This window comes from Microcaecilia unicolor, chromosome 6, assembly GCF_901765095.1.
Source record: "Microcaecilia unicolor chromosome 6, aMicUni1.1, whole genome shotgun sequence".
Lineage (NCBI taxonomy): Eukaryota > Metazoa > Chordata > Amphibia > Gymnophiona > Siphonopidae > Microcaecilia > Microcaecilia unicolor.
This window is the reverse complement of record NC_044036.1, coordinates 84,086,508-84,107,181: the sequence shown is the minus strand read 5'-3', so window position 1 is coordinate 84,107,181 and position 20,674 is coordinate 84,086,508. Positions and strand designations below refer to the sequence as shown.

General features: G+C 39.9%; 1 protein-coding gene across 5 annotated transcripts in view; it reads left to right on the top strand.

Moving 5' to 3' along the window:
* The window catches only part of RABGAP1L (RAB GTPase activating protein 1 like), an 803,631-nt gene that overhangs the window by 760,526 nt on the left and 22,431 nt on the right, over positions 1–20,674 (top strand). For all 5 annotated transcript variants that reach the window (XM_030206422.1, XM_030206421.1, XM_030206423.1 and 2 more), the window contains one exon: positions 19,104–19,214. In XM_030206422.1, the coding sequence (XP_030062282.1) occupies positions 19,104–19,214 (111 nt within the window). The remainder of the gene's footprint in view (positions 1–19,103; positions 19,215–20,674) is intronic.

The window sequence follows — 20,674 nt, the reverse complement described above, 5'->3', positions numbered from 1 at the left end:
GAGATGAGAAATAGAGAAATAGTCTCTCTGAGGAACGGGCAGAATAAGGAGAATTAAATAATTAAATAAAAGCATAAAACAAACGGAGTTAAGGAACACATAAGAAGGGGCAAGGGGAAGTGGACATGTCCGTGGTCTGCGAGGTGTCCGCAGAGCGGAACAGAAGTTGAAAAGGGGAAATAAAAATAACTACGCAGTTGTTAAAAGAACTAGGAAATGTGCATAACAGCTGACAAGATCACAGAGACAGTGCGGGACAATTTCTGACAAGGTAGAAGCAGAATCGGAGGTTTAAGTGCAGCGCTGAGAAAAAGAGCGCAGGTCTTTTTAGAGGGAGATCACAGCAGTGTATAGGCAGGAAAAAGGGCTGTCAGTAGTTAAGTACAGAAAAGACACAGATCAGAATGATTTCAGAGAACTGCAGTGAGAAAGAACAGAGATCAGAGTAAGTACAAAGATAGCCAGAATAGGCAAGTGAGACGAAAAGGAGGAGGGCAATAAAAACAGGGCAATTGGGGAGGGCAATCAGGACAGAGAGGTATCCTAGTTGAGAGCGCAGGACATACAGGAGGGCAGATGGAGTGTACTGTCCGAGAACTGCAGTGAGCAGTGAATGAAGGCTCGGACAGAGGTAGGAAAGGGAGAAGTTAGGGAGGGGAAGAAGGATGGAGAGAATTGCACACACCTCACAAATCAAAAGGATGGACAGAAGAGAGGGGCAGAAAAAGAACAGAGAAGAAAATGGAAAGACAGGAAAGAAATTTTTGAACACATAGATTTATCCCCTCTGTGTGCAAAAATTAGCGTGTAAAAATACAGCGTTCGAGGGTCACCAAATGTAAATAATTTGGGGGGGTCTAGAACCCCTCCAAGAAGGCTAGAGTGACCTTAATCTGACTCCATCTCTAAATAGCGCTAGTACTGGGGTAATCAGGGGGTTGTGAAGTGGGTTGTGAAGTTCTAAGAGGAGTTGCCACTGAGAAAGACGTTAGATCTAAGAGACCCGCATTAGTCCGCCTCTCAGCACTGGCAAGGAATAGATACCAGCCTTATGACAAACTGGATTTAGGTTACAAGTTATACAATGCCGCGAAAGATAGCCTGATATAGCAAAAGCATTTATACTTACAGCCTTTCATCATTAAGTTAAGCCCACAAATCATCATTTGGAATAAGGATTTTTATTTGCACATCAGACTTTAATCAGGTACATTCAGCAGACAGATTCTGGGTACAACCGGACAGAGCTTCGCTGCTTCCAATGTGTCGGGGACGGACTCCTAACTTAAGCCAAAATCACCCTTCTTTTATACTTTTTTCTCTCTATAGAAGTCTATGGCTGGACCTATTTTGGGACCTATTTTTTTCAAATATTTCTCAATTTCTGTGGTTAAACTGTCGTGTCCTGCCATCTGTTGTTCTGTACCCAACTCTTTCCGTTCCAGCTATTGCAAGTTATTTCGCAATTTCCTCTTTTGTCAACATGTTTTTCTCTTCTGCCAGAACATCTTATTCTTAGCATATCAGTTTCACTTCCCCTTTTTCTATTATCTTATGATCTAAGTTTCATCTTATAGAAAGACAAACTCCATTTTAATAAGTGCTACATTCAGTTTGTACGTTATCAGGCCTAGTCAGTGCTTTTCAGCTGTACAAAGCTATGTAGTTTGGCCTGCCACTATTCCAGTGGATAGATCTTAGGGTAGAACACATATTAACTTGCAAGAAAAGCAAGTCCATGCTCAGCCAGTCATAGATTTTTAAACCTAGCTGGTATTTTTACAGCCTGAGTCCTAAAATCTGGCCTTCCACCCTTCCGGTGGGCATCCAGTGACGGCCTCTTCCTGTACTATAATTATACAATTTCCATTTTGGATTCTGGACATTTAGCACAAAATGTCCAAAGTCCAACTTAGAAACAATATCGAAAATGCCCCTCATCAAATAAATGAATGTTTATGATGTTCAATGACACCATTCTATGGCACGAAAGACTCATGCAGTCTTTGTTTAAAATATGCAGTATATCTCATAAGAGAGTCCGTGGCATTCAGTGACATCAGATTGTATGTTTTAAGTCCGCATGTTTTCATAAGATATCTTCCATCATTTGTTTTCGACTTGCCTTTCACCCACTGATGATCATCGGGAGGATTACATCCTTCTTCTGTTCATCTACCCCCGCATAACCATTTACACCTGTTCTGTGCGTGCATATTTTAATTGTTAGGCGAATATTTTATAAAGGAAAATAGGTGTATAGAATAGGCTCCAGATAGATACCCCTGTATAGACCTGCCCTCAGAGTGGGCACCATTTTGGTGTTCCATAGAGGGTAATTTTATTACAATCCACCTATTGTGCAGCAAGAATGTGTATATTTTACCCACATTTTAAAGAATGCATGTAGTTTCCTATTTTAAAAGTACTCCGTGGAACATACCCATGCCCACTGGCACCTTTACACTTTTGCCAGTGTATTTAATGCACTCATGCATAAGTGCAAAACCCCCACCCAAACCCTGCTCCCAGGTCTGACACACTCACATGTAAACAGGGTGCATGTGTCTTAAGTTTAGACCACGTTTGAACTTTAAAGCATGACTTTATACACTGAAATGCTTTATAAAATTACACCTCATAGTGATTTTCTTCAATTTTGTTGCTTTTTTCTTTTTAGTGGATTAAGAATATTGCATAAGAAATGCAACCAATTTGATTGACTCTAGGTCAGTCAAGCCCAATATCTTATCTCCGACATTGGCCAGTCCCAGTCACAAGTCTCTGGCAGGAATCCAAAGACCAGGGCAGTCCTTCTTGCTCATATCCAGGAATAAGCAGTGGATTATTTTTATGATGATTGAGTATTATTTTTCTCAATTTTCTTAACTGTATTTAGTCTGAAATCATACTCCAAAACATATGGGGAGCAATTCTATAACTTAGCGCCTCCAGTTACACTGATGCCACTTGCTGAGCGCCAGTTCTGTAATGGCATCTGTATGCCAAGAGCCATTCTAGAATACCAACAGAAAGCCGAATTGATTCGCCTAAATTCAGGCACCTCCATTTACGTAAATGAGTGCATAACATATAGGGGTCCTTATACTAAGCAATAAGCACTAGCGGATGTTTATTTATTTATTTAGATTTTACTCACACCTCAAGGTGAGTTACATTCAGGTACACTGGATATTTCTCAATCCCAGGGGGGCTCACAATCTAAGTTTGTACCTGAGGCAATGGAGGGTTAAGTGGCTTGGCCAAGATCACAAGGAGCAGCAGTGGGATTTGAACCGGCCGCCTCTGGATGGCAAGACCGGTGCTCTAACCACTAGGCCACTCCTCCACTTACTGCAGCTGAAAGCTTACCGCAGGATACACTGAGGTTGCCCACAGTAATTTTGCAATGTGTGCGCACTAGCCAATACGCTAAAAGATAAATGTTATTTTTTGGCTGCGGTGGCGTGTGTGAGGGGTGGAAAGTGGGTGCTTTCAGTTAGTTAATCAGTTAGTGTAACTACATTGCCACATGCTGATTCGTGCAGGATTAGTACATGAGCCCTTACTGCATCCAAAATAGGTGTTGTAAGGGCTCACATGCTAATTTTTAATAATGGTCGTCGCATACTAATGGCAACATCAGCATACGGCCATCACTTCGGAATGTGGGAAATCGGCCATTTTCTGGCTGCAGTGTTAAACGGCCTTCGCATGCGGGAAAGTCCCATGTAAGGGCACGCTAAGGCCGCTTTGTAAAAGGACCCCATAGTATTCTATAAGTTGTGTCCATATATTGGAGACACAGCCATACCCCTCCCATGCTCCGACAATGTGAACACCCCCTTACACTTATGCAGTATAGCAATTACACGCCGTCTTATGGAACAGCCTGTGGTGCTTTTCTGAGCAGTTATGCATGCAAAGTACATGTAACTACACACCCAGTTATAGAACTGCTCTTATATGATGTTTTTTTCCTATGTATGCATGTTCTTTCCATGATGCATGCTCCTTTTATTCTGTGTCATCCTATATTACGCTGCTGTAGGAGTACTCAGCAGCAATGTGACTCAACAAACTGACTGTAGTACTGTGCTGTAGGACGGTTTCTAAAAGGGCCACTGACAGGAGACTCTCTTCAATTTATTTTATGAAAATAAATAAAGTGTGTCTCGTTGAGTGGAGCAGAGATAGAGAGACTGCCTTGATATGTACCTGACAACACATGATTGGTTTTTGAGGCATAAAGGTGTTAGTATGATAAATGGCGTAGAGTATTTGCAGTAAATGCATCACTTATTTTTCTGTGCACATTTGTTTTCTCTTTCCATTTGCTCTCAGTTCATTTTGGAGTTTTGAGATGTGTTCCGAGTCCACTTCAGATCCACCTGGCATTGCGGATGGTCTGAGATGTGTCAGGGCCCATCCTTCCTGGTGGCAGGATGCTATTTCTTTTCATCTTTATTTTTTTTTTGTGCAAGTTTGGATTTGAGCTTTTTCATTGTATGAAATTGTAGCCATCCTTAATCATTTCCTATTGATCTACAGACATATCTACTTTAAGCTTGCAGTGAGTAGACCTGATGCTTTAAAGCGTGTCGCTGACATTCACAATCATAAACATATATAACCCAGGCAGTAAAATAACTCCGTGTCAGAGATCTGCCTGAGATTTGTTGTGAAGGTAAAAGGAAACATAAATACACATCGTCAAAGATTCCTCTAAACTTTAGGATTAACTTGCCTAGCCAGAGGAGAAAAATACTGTACACATCAGAGCCACACCAGCCATTGTGGAGACCAGAATAAGTTAAGCATTGATTACAGCGTTTAACATATTCTGTATATCCATCATTGATTATACAGCTAGTGCAGTCACAGTGGTGGTATTATCCATGTGCTCTAGGCATGCTGTTCAGTTGAATATCGCAGGTAAATGAATAATTTCTTCGCATGCTTCAAATCCGGCCTCTTCTTATACAGATATGAAGTTGTATATCGCTGGTTCCTGATGGCTGTATAACTTTTTTGAATATTGGCCTGATAGACGCATGTACACACCCATTTATATTCTTATAATCTTCATAGGCTTCTTTGGGCTGGTGAGGTTTCTCCAGAAGACCTGGGTATGCAGTGTGGACAGAGGGGTTTGAAGATGAAGGGTGAAAATGGTATTTGACCTAAGGAATTCATTTGTAGAGAAGGTTAATCAGGAACGGTGGAAACTCTCCCCTCTTCCCTGAATAAGCACACATTACCATTGGTTGTTGTTCTCATAATGATAGTTAATGCAGATTGCAAATAGCTGTGAATGAAACAATTAAGTTTCCACTTATATCTCTTTTCCGTAGTTGGAACTGCCTCCTGGTTTCAGGAAACCGTCTCTCTAACTTAGAAACAAATGATTTGCAATAGTGGGCAGAAGCCAGAAAGAATAGCGGAGCATAACTTTAAAAATCCTTGCCAAAATTTTAAGTTCTTTTGTTGTTTTCTTTCTACCTAACCTCACTGGACATCACATTTTGTTGTTTTTCTGTCTCTTGATGAAAAGAGTATTATTGATCTGTGACTGTATTGAAGGTAAGTTTCCATTTTTTGGTGTCCTGTCAGTGTTTGCCTGTTTGGAAATACAGTATCCTCCTCTCATTAGCCGCAAATGTACCTTGCTTAGCACTGATCTGCAGGCAACAGAGGGCAGAGGAAAATTTTGAAAGATGACCTGGGTGATTTGGAGGGTAGCTTTCACAAGCACAGTGTTTTCTACACTGTATTGTGCTCGGACAAGATAGAACTTGTGTTCAGCTTTAGAAACAGTACCTATAGTTAAACCTGTAAACATAAAGTCTGAGTACAGGATAATTTTCAAAAGTATCTCTGCGTGTAAAGCAATGTTTCAGGCAACGAAATAGGCTTCTACTAAATTGCCTTCCCAATATGTGGGGAAACCTATATGCACTTATTGAACTGAACAGTGGTTCCTGGGTCAGGGCTGGGTAACATTAGCATTTACATGCATACTTTATAAATTAAGCCAAAGAGCAGTTAATGTGTGTGCATAATTCCCTGAGTTAATTTTTAAAGCAGAAGTTTTACATTCTTTCATTTTGAAAATTAGCCAGTATCTGTACAGGAAAAAGTGCATGTACTGTTTATACTTTAATACCGTTAAAAAATGATCCCATCAAATTATCAAACCAAAGAGGCAAAACTGTGTCCAAACCAAAGCAGCCCAAATGTACAAAATCTTTGGTCTGCTTTTGCTTTGAGTTATAAATTACCCTGTAATTGGCAGATGTCATGCTGTTGGACATCTTTAGAGCTGAATCCATATAGAGCAAGATACTCAAGCATGATATTTTTGTGCAAAGGACATTATAGTATTTTTTTTTGGGGGGGGGGGGGGGGGTAATAAATTTTAGCAATTCACCTTAATGTTAACACACAATATTAATAGATGCTGCCCTTATATTTTTTTGTTCTGTTTAAAATTTGGAAACTTTCTAGTGCATATAAAATGTAGAGGGTACCTAATAAACATTCCCTGCAGAATTCTGCTAATGTACAGGGTCTGATCTTCAGAGCCGCTTTATATTCCGGTAAAATACAAAATGGAAAAGCTTCTGAGCTGAAGGGCATCAAACAAGGCAAGTGCATTACTTCATTCCTCCCCAGAAATTTGCCTTTAGGAGGAGGATACTCTGTTTTCAGCAACACAAGCTTTGCTTTTCCACTTGTCTGTGAGTGCAGAGCAGGAAGATTCCCAAGCATCAGGTTGTGTCGCTTGCTTTGCTTGTACTCGGATCTGTCAGCAGAGGCATAGCGTGGTGTATTAATGAAATGCACCTGAGAGCTGCCTTTCTCCAGCCTTTAAAAAGATACCTCGGAATGCCTGACTTCTAATGAAGGTAGCGGAGATTAGATATTAACCATGGGCCAAAGTAATTGCAATTTGTGTAGTATGAAAGGCAATTCTATAACTGGGCACCCACATTTCTGTGACGTACAATATATTAGTACTTACACAACTAAGTACTATTCTGTAGCAGTGTGAGTACATGGCATAATGTGTAAATGCAAAGGGGGCATGCATATGGGTAGAACTCCCATTTACACTTGTAACTTACAGGATACTGTCAGTTACGCATGTCTCTGCTGCATTTATGCAACCACCGTTATACCAGGTCTGTGGCGCATGTAAATGTAAGGTGCTCCAATAGTAGGCTTGTGCTAGTATTCTGTAATGGAATTTGAGCACCCAGAGGCAATCACGTACAGAACTTCCTTCATAATGTGTATATTGAGAACAATGTGCCCCAGGGGCCCTTTTACTAAAGGGTTGCCGCATGGCAACACGGAACTACCACTGGACCAATGCGTCTGCCCGCGGTAGTTCTGTCTCTAGTGCGCATTGTTTCCGGCGCTGCTAGATTTTTTTATACCGCCGGGGTAGCTTGGGAGCCCTTACCGCCACCTCAATGGGGGGCAGTAAGTGCCCCCCCCCCCCGCATGGCCATGCAGTAAGTGCAAGCTTACTGCATGGCCATGTGTTTTTTGGGGCATTTTACCTGCTGTGGTAAAAAGGGCCCTGGCTCGCTGCAAAAAGGCCGCCACACCACAGTTGGTAAAAGGACCCCCCCCCCCCCCCAGTGTTTTATTTGTACTTTAATGGTGTCATATTGTTTATCTTTCTCAAGTTTTGTTACTGCAACCACAAAAGTCAATTTTGATCAGCCATTAAGCCTGAATGTTCATGGAGAAAATGCCTGGGCTGGCTTTATTAACATCTGCAATAGATGGCATCTTCATTGAGCTGATAATCTCTGCTCTGTCACAGAATCTTTTGTCCTCTTGAGGTTAATCAGCGGGAATGCATTGTGTGCTTTAGGGGAGCCAGAAACCAACCTGGAAATTTTTGTTTCTTTAGAATGCATCTGCAGGGATCCTGGGCTAGCATAGGCTGAGAAAGAGCATCATGTCCAGTGCTCCCCACACTGTATTAATTAGTAAGTTGCACTGTTTTGTGGGATCATAAGTACATAAATACATAAGTATTACCATACTGGGACAGACCGAAGGTCTGTCAGGCCCAGTATCCTGTTTCTAACAGTAGCCAATCCTTGTCACAAGTACCTTGCAAGATCTCAAAAAAGTAGAGTACATTTTATGCTGCTTATCCTAGAAATAAGCAGTGGATTTTCCCCAAATCCATTGTAATAATGGTCTATGGACATTTCCTTTAGGAAGCCATCCAAACCTTTTTTTAAACCCCGCTAAGCTAACTGCTTTTACTACATACGCTGGCAACGAATTCCAGAGTTTAATCACACATTGACTGAAGAAACATTTTCTCCAATTCATTTTAAATTTATTACTTGTAGCTTCATCGCATGCCCCCTAGTCTTAGTATTTTTACAAAGAGTAAACAAACGATTCAAGTCTACCCATTGGTCCCTGAGGGCAACAAAAATGATAAAGGGGATGGAAAGATTTCCCAATGAGGAAAGGCTGAAGCGGCTAGGGCTCTTCAGCTTGGAGAAAAGACAGCTGAAGGGAGATATGATAGAGGTCTATAAAATAATGAGTGGGGTGGAATGGGTATCCAGAGTACCTGAATGTAACTCACCTTGAGCTACTACTGAAAAAGGTGTGAGCAAAATCTAAATAAATAAATAAATAAATAACAGTTGCCATTGACATGGTATAAGAGGGTGCACCTAAACATGGGCATGACAATGTTGGCATTACACTAGTATTCTATAAAAGATTCTTGGCAGCAAATTGACGCTAAATGCACAACATTGGGATACCTAAACTGAGGCACCAATTTTTAGAATTGCCTCATATGTGAGCATTTCTCGTGTGTGTATGTGTGTTATTTCAATTTCAGACTTAATTAACCAATTTTTAATATATCACACAAAAGTAAAATATGCAGTTATAAACTGAACACCATTAAAATCTCAATAAAAAAAAATCCATCCCTCAAAAAAATAAAAATGAAAAAGAAACTCCACCCATTATGGTCCAACAACCCTGGCCCAACCCCTGTTGAAATGCTTAAGGAAAGCTCCAAGTTTTGGCCAGTTTCCTGAAGGAGAGAGAGTTGGACTCAAGCCCAACTTCCAGTAACAACACATTCTGTGAAGGAGAAAACAAATCCAAAGGCTTTTCATCTAGCAGTCACTAATCTGGCTTTTGAAAGTTGATGCTGTTAACAGGACTTGCTGAAAAGATCTAAGAGTTCCAACAGGCCTGTAGTGCTTCAACAAGGCACTTGAGTATTAAGGCACTGTGTGCAACTGAGTGGAGAGGCCTCCGGTATGCCATGAGCAAAATCCAACATGTCTGAAATTCAGACTGAGAGGCACAGTTACATGTTTCAGTGAACTGATTAGAACATTAGTATTTTGGAAGCAATTTTCAAAAGTTTTTAAACTGGAAAACACTTGTGTAGCTGGTCCCTCAGTGGACAACGTATTGGGCAGATCTAAGGACCTACAAATATTGAAGGGGGAGACTTGACCTGCTTTTTGGGGACCCTGAGGGGAGAGGGAAGATCACGCTTCAAAGCCCTGATTCACCAGGTGTTCTCTCGAGCCTCCAGTGTTTCTCACCCTTTCCAGACTCTCTCTTAATACGAACAAGTCCACTTCCTACTCCAGAAAACTATATATAAAAATATATTTTGCTGTGTGATTCTAATTAATAGATAAAACTCATCTAATGAGTTTCACAGGTAAAGAACAAAATGAACATTAAAACAGGGATCATGCAGTCTATTCACATAAAAATGTGGTTTGAAAATCACCTCTCATCCCCACAAATGTGGAGGAAAGGACACAGGCTATATGATAGAATGCCTGTTTTTATGTATATTGAAATAGAGTGGATACTGTAAAGGACATGCAGTGATTTTGTGCTTTACCCCAGGCCACACATGCAGAAGTACCCATCTCCCTCTCTGAAACTCTGCTTGCAGGCTTATAGGTACGAAAGTATCTGTGGGTCAGCAAACAGCACAAGTGCTTTGAAAATGATCCTCTTTCTGTTGTAGGACAGGTGTGGTAGCCTTGTTAGTCCACTTTTAAAGGTAATCAATAGAAATAAAACAAAATAAAACATGGAAAAGAAAATAAGATGATACCTTTTTTATTGGACATAACTTAATACATTTCTTGATTAGCTTTTGAAGGTTGCCCTTGTTCGTCAGATCGGAAATAAGCAAATGTTGGTAGATGACAGTATATATAAGTGAAAACAAAAAAAACAGCACCACGGGCCTTTAAAAATGGAACACAGTTCTTTAATGAATGAGCCTTGACAAAGAGACCCAACACGGGCCGTGTTTCGGTGACTAGCACCTGCGTCAGGGGTCACAGTGATGACGTGGAAAACTTGGGGAATAACTCGAATATATTCCTCTACAATATATTAATCCTTACCCCACGTCTCATATAGTAAAAGCTACAAAGCACCAAGGCAGTTTCACTTTCTGTATCCAAACAGATGAAAAAGGCCCGTGGTGCTGTTTTTTTCGTTTGGACTTTAGTTTGTACTTCGTTCCCTCTCTTTTGTTATATCCAAGTATATATAAGTGAAACATCAAAGCACATTATAAACCATAAAAATGTACTGCTTTGTCACCCTCCTGTCTCCATGCATATCTCCCTCTTCATGTCTCTCAACTATCCTCCCCCATCCTGTTAGACTGTCACTGGAATGCTTTGATGTTTCACTTATATATACTGTCATCTACCAACATTTGCTTATTTCCGATCTGAGGAAGAAGGGCAACCTTCAAAAGCTAATCAAGAAATGTATTAAGTTATGTCCAGTAAAAAAGGCATCATCTTATTTTCTTTTCCATGTTTTATGTTGTAGGACAGAAATTGAATTCCCTTCAGGCACTTGAGTTCTTTGTTGCTTCTACTTTTATTTACATCAGTGGTTGGACAAGAGAAGGGTAATTTTTGCTTTGTCACGATAATACAGACCTTCTGAATAGAATGCATTAATAGATAAGTAAATGGGGGGAGGAATAATACATTTAAAAGATGTTGCTGGCAGTACAGTGATTAGCTTAAAGCCTAATAAAAGAATATTGCAGACCTTCTACCCATCGTCATCTTAAGGGTGATAACCTCAATTTATAGCAGTCACTCGTTATTTATTTAAAATATTTATTACCTGCACAATGCAAAAGTACTTGGCAGTGAATAAATCAACATACATAATAAAATATAATCCCAAAATAAAAATATATCATATTACAACACAATAAAAAATTATATACATAAAATATAATACTAAAACTTAAATATAATGCTCTAACTCTAAAGTATCCCTGCTCAAAATCATACCAATGTTATAATACTCTGCTCATTCCATTTGCTCCTTCAAAGGCCTGTTGAAACAAAAAAGTTTTCAGACTTTGTTTAAACTTGGCACAATTTTGCAGTGCTTTCAGTGAAGGTGGTAATACACTCCACAGTTTTGGACCAATAACTTTAAACACTGAAGATCAATATTCTTCAAATTTAATGGTTTTAAAAGATGGTATTTCCAGTAAATTCAAATTACATGACCCATGTGCAGAGGCATAGCTAGGTAGGGTGCCAGGAGAGTGACCATTCCCCGAAATAAACGTCTGACGGCTTTGGCGCCTACTTTTCAGGCAGTCCATTGCGGCTATGCAGTTTGCAGGTGCACCTACGCAGTCCATTCTCCGTTCCCCCTGGCGTCACAACCTGGCTACGCGTCTGCCTAAGTGTCCTAATAGGTTGATAAATTTGCAATATTGTAGCATTAATGGAAGAAAACAGATTATTAGCACCTTAAACACCAATAGTAAGGTTTTGAATAGAATTCTTTGTTCTTTCGGAAGCCAATGAAGTTCTTTCAGTACAGGTGTGATGTGACAATGTTGTCAAAAACTAAGAGGTTTCTTGTTGCAGACTTTTTCATTCATTTGAGAAGGAAGTGTCATCTTTGAGTGTGAATGCTCATAAAATCACCCTCAGAAGTGAATCAGTAGCTTGACAAGTCTAATAAGGAGAGCAAGGGAAGGACAGTGACAGCAGGCTACAAGGGAAGGAATATTTGCATTTCCTTTATCTGTTATCCCCTGGTATCCTTATGGCAAGTCATGTGCTATGCATGAGATACAGAGAGCAGCTGACGGCTGCTTCCCTTTGATATGTAGTGAAAGGAAGCTGCTTGTATTAGTGTTTTACATTTATAGAGTGCCTTTTATCCAAGGAGGATCGGGTTGCACTTTACAGTTTAATTTTTGAGAATCATTTCTGCAGCCACCATCATGATTGTTGGCTACATCCGCTGAGTGAGAGTTTGCAAGAAAAGAATGCTATTATTAATCAACTGAAAAATGGAACATTTCTACCAGGCAATCAGCAGGCAAGATCCATCAGAGATTATTGTAGCAATAGAGTCTCTCTGGATCTCACTGCTATGGTGATTTTAAAATAATTAGACATTCAAATCCTTGGGGTTTTAATATCATGGTTTCTTTATGGCAGTGATCTTGTCAGTATGCTGTGTCACTATAGTAATTGTCCTGAACCTGTGACTTGGATGGGCGATGGTAAACCCGAAGCCAGGGAGCTTGTCTCTTAATTATAATGTCGTGTGTGTGGTAAGAATACCTCATTTTGATTGGCTTACTCCTATCATTGATTATTTTATCTATTCATTGTCCACTGAAGTAAACAGGACATTTAGAACAGCATTTTAGAAAGAACATACGAGTCAGAAAAGGGATGTCCAAGTCGGTACATGTCTGGTGGCATCTGAATATGACAAGAATGAACAGATGTTTTACAACCTTGAATGTCCAAACTAAGAAAGTTAATAAACTGTAGCATAGATGTTAACATGAGCATGTTCTAAATGAATGTACATGTCGGCCATTTTAGTACCATGAACATTCCCAGAGCTGTGACTCTGCCCTGTTTTTCACGCTAGTGTGGCTTTTGAGTGTGTGTGTGGGGGGGGGGGGGGGGGGGGGGGGAAACCACAGCGGGATTAAAGGAGTGAGTCCCCAAATACCTCCAGTGAAGTACTACACATTTTGGGCAACTTTCTGTGACATGGACATTCCCAGAAGCAGGTCTAAATACCAATGTCAGTATTTGTAGACATAGATATTCAGTCCCTTTCTGTAATAGGGAACGGCAGGGACATGGACGTCCAAGTGTCAGCCTCTCCCTAGTCCAACCCAAAACACACCCAGAACATGCATCCTTACCTTCGGACATTCTGCTGTTTTGTATGGCCCTATCTCAGCAATGTAAAATTGGCATTTGGTCATTCCTGCATTTTGCACATCCAAAACGTGAACAGAGCTTCTGAAATAACCACCTTAATATTATCTCCACCAAGAGAGCTCAATATGCAAACATTCCAGTTTTTAAACAGCTTTCAAATTAAGATTAAGATAATGCTTTTGTAGCATTACTTAAACACCATTCCGGTTTATCACAGCATTAATTCCCTGTATATCAAAATATTATATGTTTATGTTTATTAAAGCTTGATATACTGCTTTTACTCTTTGGAGACCAAAGCAGTTTACAAATAAAATATAACATTATACATAAAAATTTGGAAATGGAAAAGGGGATTGATGGGAATAAAGTCAGACAATGTTTCTTATAGTTTGTGCAAAGTAATGTAAAAAGAGGTAGACTGGCACACTAAAAGGCATACTTTGGGCATAAGAAGCATGGCATCAGGAAATACAAGGTCTCCTGCTTGCAGTCCCACACACCGTCCACTGTACCCTAGGTTAAGTCTAGTTTCTTTTTAAAAGAAAAGGCAGAAATCCTCTGTGACACAGTGCAGCCTTGCAACCAGTGCATAGGGTTTCCTGTTACACCGTGAAAAGTTATTGCAAGTTAGGAGCGTCGTCGGATATTTAGCAAAGGTTGGGCTTCCTGCTTCAGCTAAAACCACTTGATAGCAAGACCTAGTTCTGAGCAGCGCAGGACCTGTCTGCAGCTGAAGAGTTTCTGCCATATAAGGGTAATATTTCAAACGAAGAATCGAAATTCATGTATGATTTGGGAATTGGAAGGCTTGTTAGACATATCTGAAGTTGCAGGATGGTGTGTGGTAAATAACAGTGTATCTTCTCGTAGCCTATTTTCAGTTTGAAGAATGTTTAAACAAAGAACAGTTTATCTTTCTTGTATTTCTCGATGCTTCCTGTCTTATTGGTAAAGATACTTTCTTTGTGCTTGAAGAGGTTTTTTTCTGATTCACCAGCCAGCCTCTGTCTGGAGAAATGTAAATGAAATAAAGCATTATGTCTGAAGCAGGAAGAGGAGATGTGCACTATGAGAGCTTTTGAATGTACAAATATCTTTCATAGAGGGTTATCAAAAATGATAAAATGTGAGGGATCGAGGTACTGTTGTTTAAACATGAAATATTTCTTACCTCTCCCTCTTTGCCCATCAAAAAGAGGGGGGGAGAATAAGATAGAGAGTCCAAAAGATAATGAAGGAGTGACCCAATCCCCATGGGAGAAAACCTTCTTCTCAGCAGGCAAAAGTGTACTTTAGCCATGTGTGACAAGGGCAGGAAAGGGAGAATATGGATCAGAATTTCATTTTTAAATATTTGTACATGCTTGACTCTGCATACTTTGCATCTGCTTTCCTTTTGTACCCCTGGAGTCTGCCGCACTCAGACACCAGGACGTTTCCCTTTGGAACTTAGCAGTTTCAGAATCCAGTTTGAGGGAACTGAGTAGTGCCATGGCTTTAAAGATATTTTTTTCCATGCCTGTTATCAGGATATATTTCTTGGAGCACAACAATAACAACAATAAATCAGAATTAACGGAGCATCAAATAAGAAATGGAGAGGGAATACCTTCAGACTGAAGCCGGAATGAAATTGTAAATGTTACTCCTATTATGATAGGTAGAATAATAAATAGACATGCAAAAAAAAAAAAAAAAATGTCCATTGGACATATGTCCATCCTTTAACATCTATTCCATCATCGCTTCTGCTCTGGCTTACCAATCTTGTTAACAATATTTTGTCGGAGGGTTTTTACCCTAAGGAAATTGCATCTATCATCTTGACTCCTACACTAAAAATATAGATGGAGATCTCACACAAGAAGAAAACTATAGACCAGTTACCAGCATTCCATGGCTGGCAAAACTGATAGAGCAGGTTGTAAATATCCAGTTCGTCTCATATTTGGAAGATTGTGGGTATCTGTACTTTTCTCAGCATGGTTTTTGAATTATGCATAGTACAGAAACTATGATGTTAGTACTAACAACTGAGATAAAGAAATACTTATCGACATAGGAGCCAACTTTTCAAAATTATTGGGGGTGCTAAGCCCAGTGGAAATAACCCTTCCTTGAACACATTCAAGGAATTTTCTCAATATTGGGGGTGCTTAAGCACCCACAGAGTCGGCTCCTATGCTTATGGATAGGTGCAGAGGTTTTATTATTACAATTCAATATATCGGCAACATTCAACGCCGATATATTGAATCACAAGCTATTACTTTTCAGATTGAGTGAGCTGGGAGTTGGAGGGACAGTGTTCAGATGGTTTTCTGCATTCCTGAGATCAAGACGGTATAAAAAAGAATGAGAGCTGGGGATCATGCTGTGGGGTTCCTCAGGGTTCTTCTCTGTTGCCTCAGCTTTTCAATGTCTATATGAGCCACCTGAAAGGATATCTGCAACCTTGGATATTTTTTCCTTATCCTATGCAGATGATGATTTTGTACTTTGTCCAGGTCAAAATCACTAGAAGAGGCTTTTTTGTTGATAAAACATTATATGACACTGATTGAAGAATGGACATTTACACATTTTTAAAAACTTAATACCCAAAGACTAAACTAGCATGGTTTGGCGAACATAGAAAGTTATTTCTGAAACAAATACTCTTTCCTCAGGAATCTCTTTAAAGATTGACTCCAGTTCCAGAGTGTTAGGAATAACACTAGATTCTAACCTTACCTATAAACATAGGGTCAGTGTTGTAGTAAGGAAATTCTTTTTCGCTTACATAAACTAGGAATCATTGAGCTTTAGAACACTTGCTCAGGCAATTTTGATTCCTTTACTCGACTACTGTAATTCATTGTATCACAATGGTAGTAAACAACAGCTGACCGGCTTACAATTTTTGCAAAATAGAGCTGCCCATATGATATATGGCTTGGGAAAATATAATGAGGCTAGCCCTTTACTGCAGCAATTACATTGGTTAAGATGGATGCATGTATTAAGTTTAAAATTGCATGTTTAGTTCATAAAAGTATATATGGGAAGAATTTGATTCTGGTGAGCCAATTGTTACCACCTTTGGGTATTAGAGGACAACAGAAGAGTTCAAAAAACTTAACACTAGACATGCCTATTGTAAGGAGTTTGAAGTTGAAATCAGTTTGGGAACATTCTTTCTCTTTACGGGTGTCCTAAGGTTTGGAAATATATTCCAGCTTCCTTACGGACTGTTGCCAACTACAGTTTATTCCAGAAAGCTTTAAAATCGCATCTGTTTTAATTAATTGAATATTAGAAGTTTTCTTTTAAAAATGTTATTCATGTCCGTTTAGGATATTTTTCTTGATGTAAACCGCTTTGAAGACATTGTTAAAGGCGGTATAGAAGTATCAATATAGAACAGAATAAAATATTTCATTGTATCCCTAGTAAAGGTGGTTGGGTATCTCTGATATATTTGCATCATTGGTCAAAACTATGGGTTTTGTATGTCCAGATGCACAGTAAACAAACACTTAACTAGTCAAATTTGTCTTCGTTGATGGCAATTGTTAAGAGAATCTTGTGGATAAAGTGAACCAGTTCTGTCATTCATAGCTCCAAGTCTAGTTTGTAATGTAGGCTTCCTGACATTGTATGATGAATTAAAATAATAGAATAAGAGAATCAGAATGTGTACAAAGCGCAAACCTCCAGCACCAATTCCATAGGCACAGTTGCCGGAAGCCAGAATTGGCGCAAGACTGAGATGGTTTATGAAGTGCTATGGTGGAGTGATGCTCTTAAGTGTTACTAACAGGCTCATTTTCGAAAGAGAAGGACACCCATCTTTCGACAGAAATCAGAAGATGGGCGTCCTCACAGGGTTGCCTAAATCGGTATAGCCGAAAGCCGATTTTGGGCGTTCCTAACTGCTTTCCATCACAGGGACGACCAAAGTTCACGGGGGGGGGGGGGGGGGGGGTGTTGGAGGCGTAGCGAAGGCATGCCTAACATATGGATGTCCTCGACCCATAATAGAAAAAAAAGGTGTCTCTAATGAGCACTTGGACGACTTTACCTGGTCCTATTTGTTTTTATAACCATGGCACAAAAAGGTGCCCGAACTGACCAGATGACCACCGGAAAGAATCGAGGATGACCTCCCCTTACTCCCCCAGTGGTCACTAACCCCCTCCCACCCTCAAAAAAAAGTCTTAAAATATTTTTTACCGGCCTCAAATGTCATACTCGGGTCCATGACAGCAGTATGCAGGTCCCTGGAGCAGTTTTAGTGGTTGCAGTGTACTTCAGGCAGGCGGACCCAGGCCCATCCCCCCTACCTGTTATATTTGTGGTGGTAAATGTGAGTCCTCCAAAACCCACCACAAACCCACTGTACCAACATCTAGGTGCCCCCCTTCACCCATAAGGGCTATGGTAGTGGCGTACAGTTGTGCGTAGTGGGTTTGGGGGGCTTAGCACACAAGGTAAGGGAGTAATTTCTGGTCCACTGCAGTGCCCCCTAGGGTGCCCGGTTGGTGTCCTGGCATGTCAAGGGGACCAATGCACTATGAATGCTGGCTCCTCCCACGACCAAAGGGCTTTCATTTGGTCGTTTCTGAAATGAGTGTCCTTGGTTTCCATTATCGCCAAAAATCAGAAACGACCAAGTCTAGGGACGACCATCTCTAAGGACGACCTAAATTTCAGGATTTAGGCATCCCTGACCGTATTATCGAAACAAAAGTTGGACGTCCATCTTGTTTCGATAATACGGGTTTCCCTGCCCCTCCATCGGGACATTTTGCGAGGAGGTCCTCAGCAAAACTTGGGTGTCCCTTTTGATTATGTCCCTCTAAGTCAGTTTAATGTCTGAACATAATATTTTTGTGGAAGACTGTGAGGTATATTTTCAAAGCACAGAAACCTATGGAACTTTGTAAGTCTAAGTGCTTTGAAAATGAGCCCCTTTATGCCACAGGAGCTGGGTTGACTGCATTTTAATTGCCCAGTGGTTTTATTCTGATATGTATTCCTCATTCCATTGTTTCTTATTTTAGATAAGATTTCGCCTTCATAGTGTTTTCCTATCTACTAGATGTCAAGAAGGTTTTAACCGAATTGACTTTTGTAGAATCAGTGTTCTATGGCATGCCTTAGAAATCCATTTGCAACTTCTTTGTGTCATATGTGCATGACTATATATTTGAATAAAGTGTTGTGAAAATATCACTTAATTAATAATATAACATATAAACCAAATTGAGATCCTCACATCAAAGCAGGCTGTTTTTCAGTCCTAGCAATTATGATAGCACAAAGATCTCAGGCAGTCCATGAGGATCATGTTGGCTGTGTCCTTTACTGTTCTTATGTCTAGTACAACACTGTCCTGCTGCTAAAGCCCAGCCATGCCTGTGAGTGGAGCGGAGCAGAGGTGATGCAATTGTAGAGACAAAGGATGAGGCAAGCTCGTTCCATCCATGGACTTTATTGAGGCTTACTTTTTCCATAGGAGAGAATAAAAACAATTAGTTGGACCCTGAATTTTGTCACTAGAGTCCTTCTCTTCACTTGAAAATAGTATTTCCAGATGTAAGTGTCTCATTGACTTTAGAACTGTGTAGTGTGTTGGTTTAAAGACTGTCCGATACGTACAGCTTCTGCCTTGCTAGCTTAATTCACTCTTGTTTCCTCAAGCAACTTCTCTCGTGTGCACGTGGATAATGTCTGCAACTTGCTTTTATTCTGCATTTTTGTTTCCTTTCTTCTTATGAAATGTTTGTAAGCACTAACTCATAGATATTATCTATTTCTTTCCTTCATCAGCGGGAGAATCGAAGGCTACAGGAAGCCAGTATGCGGCTAGAACAAGAAAATGACGACCTTGCCCACGAACTTGTCACAAGCAAAATCGCTCTTCGCAATGACTTGGATCAGGTAAAATGCTTGATATTTAAAGCAAAGATCTGAATACGACTTGTAAGTTATCCCCAAGGAATGCGTGAGTTGCAGATGTCTGCCCGTACAGAAGTTAAAAGTGAAGAAAGTCTTACAGGTAGTTGTAGACATTCACCAACTGACTCTTTCGGAGTAGTACTCTGGAGCACCCATTTTCCTGTTCACTGTCTGGTAAGCAAAGGGCAAAGACTTGAATGATGGTGTACTCGCCTGCCACTTACGATCGACGCTGTAGTTCCTACACTGAAAACAATAAAGAAACATTTAACATCAATAGAATACTGACAAACATCGCTTCCTATTACTTTTCAGTTGATCTTCCCTCTTCATCAGCACTGTACTGTATTTTATTCTATTGCAAGAAATTAACATTTTAATATTCTCAATATTATTGTTTTATATTCAGTTAAATATGTTGGAGTGGAGGAAAGAGAGGGACAGGTAGCATGGATAACTTGGGGCAAATTCTGGCCCTGTTGTATTAAGCAGTTAAAGCACATTTCCACAGCTAAATCAGTCCTTTGATTTAGAAATTCAGTTTTGAAATAATACAAAATGGAGTATGGCCAGCTTTGCACTTAGAATATTTGTGTTAATTTTGATCTGAATGAATATTCATTTGCTAGATATGTGCCTATTTTGCTTATCCTATAAAACAGACCCGTTTGAGAATGTCAGAACCAATTTTAAGAACAGTTACTCTAAGACAACAACAGGGACATTATTTTAATTCTTCAGCCTCACAGGATCCAAACCATTAGTTTATATCTTTTGATAAATGTTGCCTTTCCCGTCTCTGCAGCAGGAAAAAGAATCTATTGTTAAAGCCAGTAACATGATTTTCATTAAATTTTCACTAGCTAGTGGGAACAGTAGAGAGAGTCTATAAAAGAAAACCTTGTTTCTTTCTCCAGTGCACTGTTACTGAAAATGATTAGAAATAAAAACTAAACTTGACTGAGACAAATCTAAGGACTGGAATTATTCAGGGCTGTGGCTTAAAGTATATTAACATAGACACAAGGGGATTTTATTCATGATCGTTTAATCACTGTCTGCATTGGAGCATTTCTTTGAAGGGGTGAACAAACATGTGGATAAAGGTGAGTCGGTTGATATTGTGTATCTGGATTTTCAGAAGGCGTTTGACAAAGTACCTCATGAAAGACTCCAGAGGAAATTGGAGAGTCATGGGATAGGAGGTAGTATTCTATTGTGGATTAAAAACTGGTTAAAAGATAGAAAACAGAGAGTAGGGTTAAATGGTCAGTATTCTCAATGGAGAAGGGTATTTAGTGGGGTTCCCCAGGGGTCTGTGCTGGGACCGCTGCTTTTTAACATATTTAGAAATGACCAAGAGATGGGAGTAACTAGCGATGTAATTAAATTTGCTGATGACACAAAGTTATTCAAAATCGTTAAATCGCGGGAGGATTGTG